Source organism: Monopterus albus, unplaced genomic scaffold (genome assembly GCF_001952655.1).
Source record: "Monopterus albus unplaced genomic scaffold, M_albus_1.0 scaffold228.1, whole genome shotgun sequence".
In the NCBI taxonomy this organism is placed as follows: domain Eukaryota; kingdom Metazoa; phylum Chordata; class Actinopteri; order Synbranchiformes; family Synbranchidae; genus Monopterus; species Monopterus albus.
Genome location: NW_018128108.1, coordinates 105,111 through 113,946, shown reverse-complemented (window position 1 = coordinate 113,946; position 8,836 = coordinate 105,111). Strand labels below are relative to the sequence as shown.

At 40.0% G+C, this 8,836-nt stretch overlaps 1 protein-coding gene across 1 annotated transcript in view; it reads left to right on the top strand.

The window, feature by feature from the left end:
- LOC109971583 (RNA polymerase II elongation factor ELL-like) overlaps positions 1-8,836 on the top strand; it is a 29,171-nt gene that overhangs the window by 9,601 nt on the left and 10,734 nt on the right. Inside the window, exons 3-5 of the mRNA XM_020619933.1 lie at positions 2,889-3,016; positions 4,147-4,310; positions 5,910-6,154. Of these exons, the coding sequence (XP_020475589.1) occupies positions 2,889-3,016; positions 4,147-4,310; positions 5,910-6,154 (537 nt within the window). The remainder of the gene's footprint in view (positions 1-2,888; positions 3,017-4,146; positions 4,311-5,909; positions 6,155-8,836) is intronic.

Below are 8,836 nucleotides of genomic sequence, written 5' to 3'. Positions count from 1 at the left end.
ATCAAGACCTTTTAAAATTTAATTAGTATCATGTCAAAGAGTCGAGTTTAGTCTGTACTACCATCGTAAGCAGAAATGAATTAAAGTTTAAGATGCATCTTGTTTACCTGATTATCTACAGGATGTGAGGTTAAACCCTTAATAAGTAGGGCACAGACTGGCTTGTGGATATACTGTAATATACAGTATTTTAAATCAAGTGCCAGTTGTGCAAGCCAACATCCTTTTAGAACAGCCTTGAAAGCCATTTGGTTGTGGAAGTTCAGCTTTTTTACTAATGGGCAGGTGGCACACAGATAAAAGCAAACATACTTTGCACCTTGTGGAATTCTGTGCCCATTTTATTCACTATTAAAGTGGAGACTCTAAAGTAGGGGTCAAAAACCTTATAACAACTCAGCTCCAAATAAGGTTGGAATCATGCAATTCAGTTGAAAGAAATGTCATAGTTTCAGATTTCAAATTAAGAAAAGATGTAAACATTGTAATAAAACAAATTTAGAAAATGTTTTTGTAAATAAGATGGACTGAATGAACGAGTGAATGGATTTATTGTCATTGCATGGTTTGTACTGGTATAAAGTGGTGCAGTATTAAAACTATTCAGAAAGAGGCCGAACCAAAGAAATCCCTTTCATAGTTTGTTTCAACCTGCGTCATTCTTTTTTGGCTGCTCACAGGCAGCAAAACAAGCCATAAAAAAAATACTCACCTTCTCTTGCTTTTTAAATTTGAATGGAAACTCTTTAGTGTTTAACCATCCTACAGATACAGAGCAACAATACGCTTCGTTCAGAGCCATGTTTGTGCCCATCTGAATTTGGTATCACTGTTATTATGCCTCTATGCCAGAGATAGCAATGATCAGAGGCATTATGTTTTTGAGTTGTGCATCCATCTGTCCATCCATCCCATTATTGTGAACACAGATTGTATTTTTTTTTGGCTAAAAATAGCTGTTGAAAATGACACTGGTGAGAGTGGAATAAAACAGTAAAGTGGCAGACCACCAAACCAAAACAATTAGCTAAAAGATGCTAAAACGCTGCAGAGAGCTGAGGTTAACTGCACTGTCAGGTAATAATTATATGTGGGCTCCACATTACAGGCAGCACCTCTTTATAGAACGTGGAGTAATTTGATCTTTTGCCAATATAAAATAAAAGTTGATTACAGCATCTTTATGAAAAACCAGTGTAAGGGCATTTTACACAGCATAAAAAATGACCATTTTAGGGTCTTTTGTTTCTTCAAAGTAGAGGAATTCCCACATCAAAAGTTGCTCCTGACCCTAAAAAAAGGTACAGCTGTGTGCAGCGTGAACAGTGGGATTGCTGTGAAACTGCTGACACCAACCACCTCCCACCTCCTTCCACCACCATCATGAGGCTGTGAAGAATATCTGTGATGACAGTGTGGATGTGCACTGGGACTTTAGCTGAGATATCTCCAGCTTATTGTATTTAATGTTGCTCCTGTGTCCATTTATCCCTTACACTGTCTCATATGCTAAAGCTCTTGTTGTGCTGCACAGTTCCCCGAGTGCCAAATGAAAATACCAAACACCAGTGCAGTAGTGGAGTATTGCAGAATTCGGATTTAATAAACATAGAATTTCATGTTTCTCAGTGGTCAAATCTGTGTTGATCCTGACTGTTTTTCTGATACTAATTTTTCATGATCTGTTATTATATGTCTCTCTGCTTTCATGTGTGCATTTTTTTGCCCTGGAGGCTGCAGCCTTGGCTGTGCTTCACTCCACTGAGTCTGCCAGAAGATCTCATGGACGTCTCAGTGGAGCAGACTCTTAAAAACACTATTTACCCAAGGAGACTTATTTAAAGTTGCAGAGCAGCACAAAGTCTTACTCTAGCTCCTTTATTTACACAGCTAGTCAAAAGTCTGGACACGTTTTCCCATTGAATTGCATATGTGTCTGTGTGTTGCTCTTGGTATTTATGGACTACCCTGTTAAATGTTTTCATTAGTATTTGATACCTTTCTTGCTGTGCAACCATCTGACTAAACTTTTTGTTTGTGCCCAAGAAATCTTTCAGTCTAATGGTCAGATTGCCATAACATTTATCAACTATATTCATGCTACCCAGAGGATGAGCCTTTCCTTTCATGCTATGCAGCCAAAATGCAAGCTTTCCTAATCTATTAGGCTTGAGCATGCTTTGTTTGTGGGTTCCTTTGATTAAACAGGTCTGAGGCCTTTTATTACAAGCTTTATGTAATATTGTACAATCTAAATTTAAAATCTGTCAGTATTTTGTTTGTTCCATCCAACACTTTGTCTGCTGTTTAATATAATGAACAGCTCAGTCTCTGGGAGCTGCTAGCTCGCCTTTTCAGGGTGAACCAAACCTATTAACTACATTTGCCAAAGTCTGGCCTTTACAGTGGACAAAAAGTTGTGAAAAAAAGAAACTTCACTGATTTATGTTGATTGCAAAAACCTTGACTTTGAACAGAGAGAGCCTTGTGCTCTTGGCTACAATCTAACTGGCATCAGAGTTTATCCCTGAAATTCTGCTGGGTAGGTAATAATTTTTCCATACAATAAAATGAGAGTTAGGAAAACGTGGACAAGTTAAAGTAACTGGCTGATAACAGGCATGTGAAACAGTATAAGCATTTTTATACTTGATGCGTTTATGTGCACACAAGTAGTGTTAAATACTTGGGTTAATGTGTTTTATACTGACAAAACATGGTAAAAACAGGAAGGCTTGACTATAAGTGACCGACTATTAATGTGCATGTGTTCAATTTTGTGTTGTTTCTGGCCTTGTGCAGCTTTTGCCAGTCATTTGCCTATATGTTTGTTAGTGTGTGCATCTATTTTAAGGGGAACTGACTGTTTTGTGTTTTTGACTTTATAGTACATAAAGATCCCAACTCCAACACCAGAGTCACCTTCTGCTCTTCGCGTCTTCTCCTTCTACTTATCCACTGACAGCAAGGACCAGCCTCAAGCCAGCTTTGACTGCATCCATCAGTATGTTTCAAGGTATGGAGTCAAGTCAGTTGAAACTAGTTTTTGTGCAGGCTGTATGTCATTGCATTAAGCAGTTCAGATGGTCTAGTATTATGTAGCTTCTTCCTTCTAATAGTTTTACACCAAACATCTTCTTTTTTTTTTCTCCAGCATCAGAGAAAACCCACCTAGAAATCCACATAAATCAGCAACGACTGTTGGCAAATATTTACTGTAAAAATGATTGTGTTAAGTTTCCAGTTCTGTCACAACAATTTACTATGCAAAGTGTTTGACTCGCTTCTTGTGGCCATATTTTTGGTCAGCAGTCTTGCACATTTTCATGATTGCTGAACTCTCTCTGTACCTCTTAGGGCATCAGAAGAGACACTTAGCTTTCTGCTTGCTCTACACAGAATTGGGCGATTGTAATTTCCTGTATATTTCTGTGCTGACCCTTTCATTACTGAGACCTATGCCTTGTTTCTGGAGTGGATATGCTTGGAAATTGAGGGTTATGCTCTGTTGCTGCCTCCTGCTGCCAGATGGCTAACTGCGGTCTGAACTCAAACTCGTTTCTGGTTCCAGTAAGCTGCTGGCGCCAAGAGGAACATTGTGACAATGTTATGTTAAGACTTTGCTCTTTCTGCCCCCAGCTGTTTTAATATTTAGAGACTAAAGATGAGGAATGATGAGCAGTCAAGTGATTAATTGTATAACACAAAAATTTGTATCAGGGTAAAGGGCTTGCATGTGTTTAGTTTAAAAAAACAAACAAACTTGGTTGCACGCATTTTAAATCCCTGATTTATTTCCAGCATCAGTGAAGCCCAGCTTTATGTATTAATTATTTGTGTAAGATGATCCTTGTTTTGAAAGTGTGCTTGTAGAATTCAAGCTAATCCTGGTGGATTTCCACAGGCTCTATCCCTCCTTGAACCAGGATATCTGGCTTTCTCACATGGAGCGGCCAGCAAGGCTATATCTAGCCTGTGACATAATATACAGTTACCATAGACCTGTCTTAGCCAGCTTCCACCACAAAGCCACTATATGCTGCATGGAGTCCATGCTGCTATGCTGCTCTAAGATGGCTTATAGGACTATGTTCCTACTGTGCAGAGAGCCCTGTGGTTCAGTGGCTCTGTGTTTTTGATTTGCAGTGATGGCCACGAGCAGCTAGAAGGGCAGGGAGTCATCCAGGACAAGATCACTGTGTGTGCCACCGATGACTCCTACCAGATGACCCGCGAGAGGATGTCTCAGGTGGAGAAGGACAGCTGGAGCCGCTCTGCTATTGAAATCAAACCTGGAGCCACACATCCAAGTAAGAATAGACTTGAGGCCTCCATGGAGCAAAAACAGAGGATACAGCTGCACATTTTCACTGGGAAAGGCCTTAGACAGCTTTAAGCTTGGAGAGGGTTCAGCAAATTGGATGTGGATACACTGAGGACATATAAAAATAGAACTATAATAGCCCCAGTAAAAGTAATAGGAATACTAGCTTTAACTGAAAAAATGTTGCTGTGTTGTTGTTTTATAACAGTTGAAAACTAGATATGTTCCAGAGAGAATAAGACTTTTTTCTTATTGTTGTACCATTGTTTGGCCTTTGCTTGTCGGTTACTTGTTAAGTCCTGTTTTACCTCTCTTCTCACATCTGGCTTTAAAAACAGTATTGGCCAATGGAATGTTTGGTGTTGTTCAAAGTCAGCCACATATGTCTTTAAAAAGTCTTGTCAGAAGCAGAAGGCCAGTTTTTAGATTCAAAGCAAGGTTTTGACCATATGTGTTCCTGCAAAGTGTAGTTTTAGAAAGAAGTGAGCATGTCTCCAAAATGTAGCTTATGAAATTAAATGTCAGTTGCATAGGGCTGCAAATAGTTTTTACATTTTTTAGCAAACATCTTAATTCGCTACAGTGTGGTGCCACGGGTGTGTGCAGATATCACTCACTGATATCACAAAAGACAACACAGCACTGGAAAGCATAGATTCATAGGTGAAGAGTTGTTTCTTTGTTCAGATTTAATGCAACACAGTGGTGATGATGGGCTTTTGTGTGCATGTGTGTTTTCTTGGGTCTGAATAATCAGGGACACTTTACAGTACATTAATTTCTTTTCTCTTTTCACCTTCTCCAACCTCTGCTTTGGTTGTGCAATAATGTTTCTTGCCATAATTCTCTGCCCCCGTATCAGCACTGGAGCGCTAAGAAACCTGAAACTCTGGGCGATTCAGGCCATACTTAGACTTTGTGGATTGTGTAACAGCAGGTCAAATGAAGCAATATTTATGCCCAAGAGAACATTTAGAAAACTTAGGAGGCCCTTGTGAATACAGCATATATTGTCAGGCATGCCAAAATGTACTGAGCTTGCATCTGACCCATAATTATTACATATCTGAGAGTATTTTGTTAGGATTAATGGCTGGTAGTAGCTGGTAGTAGACTAATGATAATGTATAGAGTTATTGTCTCTTGGCAAGATTTGTTTAGTTGAAATAAAAGCCTTATTTTCCTGTAGCTCTGCCCTGCTCTGACCTTCAAAGCACAGATTAACCTGTAATGGGATTAGCACAGAGAGAGAGCTTTCACTACTCTCACATGCACCATCTGCCTGCAGCAGGGAGGTAAGAAATGATCAGTGGAGGACAAATAGCTGCAGGTCAGCATGCTTCATGTGATTTAGACATAAAGGTCGGTAGAGGATCTTTTGAGGAATGTTTTCTCACACAGTTGTCAAGATTGTTTAGGCCATATAGCAACACTTTCTTGTGACTTAGAGATATACACTATATGAGGGTAAAGAATAAACAAATATTGTGTCGAGCTTGGGGGGGAGTGTAATCCAATACAGTTTCAGAGTTGTATCATATGACTGAGTACTACTATAAATTCTGTTCCTTCTCTATGTGTTCAGGTAAGTGTGTGAAGTTCAACAAAAGGCCAGCTCCTCCTTCTGCATCAGACAGTAGTTTCTATAAACAGTCTACCAACAACCGGAGGACTAGCGCTGTGCCCATGCTGACCCAGAAACCCCTAAGGGATCGTGTCATCCACCTGCTGGCCCTCAAACCATACAGGAAACCAGAGCTGCTGCTGTGGCTGGAAAGAGAACGAGCTGGCCCCAAGGACAAGGCCGAGCTGGGCGCAGTACTGGAAGAGGTAAACAGTATGCGTGTATACACTCATGTCCACGTGTATGAACACTTAGGTGTATCATATACAAATGCAGCCATTTTAAATGGCTAGCTAGACCACAGTGGGACCACGCCCGATTTCTGACAGGTCCACACACGGCCCCTGCTGTTACTACGTATCCCCCATGATGATGCAGTAATCGCAGCGTCGCCTTGTAAATGTCCCTAAGCACAGTGCAAGCTGCCCGCAGTGTTGTATATTTCCACTAGGTGGAGCTGTGTTTGTTGTAGTTTACTGCAGAGGCCAGCTGATAATTTCATCCTTCTGTTAATGTCCAGAACTGTTGGTGAATGAATACAGTAGGACTGACGGACCGAGCTGAGGTGCTTGGTTGGCAGTGGCTGGCTACATATTGGTCAATGTCCATGTCTATCAGAGTAATAACTACTATTTCGTTGTGCTTACATGCTCAGACCTAATACACTGTTAGAGACATCGTGCCACTGGCAGTTACTGCATTATGCCATTTTTTGTCATTATTAAATCAAGGTTGTCAACTCTACGCTATAAAACACTCTTTTACACGCTGTTGAATAGTACCTCTGACTTTTTCCCACATTTCAGGTTCAGACTTGGCCAAAAAGACACACTCTCTTCTAAAAATTATGTTCCTATATAGCTTATGCAGCTACACTGCAAATGCTGATACATTTTGTAGTGAAAATATTTGGTTATTGTATTCCCATGCAACAAAACATTAATCCTTGAATGAATGAAGCACTGCATTTTCCTACACTACAGCAGCAGAAAAAGGTGGAGAAGGGAGTATGGTGGGAACACAATGGCCAGTGCTGCCACATCAGTGGCTCAAGTTTGAATACGAAGACACTTAAGTTTCGCTTTCTTAAAAATAAGTGCCGTGAGTCAACACATAACCACAATGAAACTTGGTAAACATTGTCTTTGAGCCCCGCCTCTCTAGCTCGTTCAGTTCAGCAGCCTCTCTCTCTGTGAGCTATTTTTTGCCACCTGGAACAGCATTGACCACAGTATTGTGTTTGATAGAGCCTAGTTTAGACTTAAGCTCTGGACACACTCCTTATACTTGTATCTTTTGTATTTTCAGTGCTTCACTTTTTCTGAAGTGATGACCAGACATTGTAACATATTACTATGTAACATTTTAACAACATAGCAGCAACATTAAAAATGGTAACATTGTAACTGTAATGTTGTAGTAACATTGCTACAATGTCACAGTCATGACATTCTGTATGTGTAGGGTAATTTCCACAGGGGACAGGCTCCACCCTAAATGTGAAATATGGACATTTGTCCCCCTCAGTGTTTGTCATGACCAGTCATCAAATGCCTCTTAAATCTATAAGATCCAGTGTTAAAACAACTCCAAAAAGTACTGATTGTTCACTGTGCTCTTCTTGCTTCATGTTGGTTTACATGTCAACCGGCAATAATGAACACATTAGCTGTGTGTAGGGCTCATGACTGGTGAGCATGTGAATATGTTTGGCCATCTTGTGCCCTGCTTGTGTCATATAGGCTATAAACTAGTAATCTGTACATTAAGACAGTGCAGTGATACCCAGCTGTTAAAACGCTTGTTCTGCCCCTTGCTCTGGTTTTTGTGATTTTGAGAACAAAGCGCCATCTAATGGTGGCACCATGCAAATCAAGGAATAGCTCTTTAAAAACAACAAACTAACAATAATTGGGACATTTTGTCATTTTGACATGTTCAAATACATCTGTGTTCCAACTTGCATTATATAATCTTGTGCAAAAGACCACTGGTCAGCTGTGTGTCTAATTTCGAAACATGTACTCTACATAACTTTTCTGTATACATTTTTGAGTAATTCCTAAATGATACTTGAGTGATTATACTGACATCCTCGTTGTATTTGTGTGTTTTTACAGGCCCTTGCTTGTTGAGTGTGCATGCATGTGGTTTTTGTATTTATGTGTGTGTGTGTGTAATTAGGTGGATGCTGTAATTGTCCCTGCAGTGAATTTGTTTTTAGTGGGGTGGTCAATCTGTCAGGAGGCCCTATAAAGATGGATATCCTCACAGAAAGGCAGCCTCCCAAGATTAGAGAGGACGTTAAAGTCATTGTGAGAAAGATAGAAAATCAGAGAATGTTCATGTACTGAAAGTGGCACAAGTAGCACGTGAGCTCAATTTAGTTACATCGTTACAATTTGACTCGTCTCACTGCAAATAATATTATTGTTTGTTGGTTTAAATGAAAAGTATAATTTGTTTATCCTGATAACAAATGTGATAGTAGACAAATTAACTGGTAAATAATGACTGAGGATTTGATTGTGTAGATTTAAGTTTATATTTTAAAAGGATTTCATTTACACAGATCAGCCACAACATTATGACCACCTGCCTAATACTGTATACCAGTGGTCCCCAACCCCCGGGCCGCGGACCGGTACCGGTCCGTGGATCAATTGGTACCGGGCCGCACAAGAAATCATTAATTATTTCCGTTTTATTTATTATCTGAGTCTGAACGATCTTTTATTTTGAAAAATGACCGCATTCTCTCGGTTACATCTCGGTCACTTGAGCGCCAAAACTGGCTTACTTGTGCGACATATTCAGCCTGCTCAATGAACTCAATCTGTCACTTCAGGGGAAAATGACAACTGTCTTCAAGTTGGCAGATAAAGTAG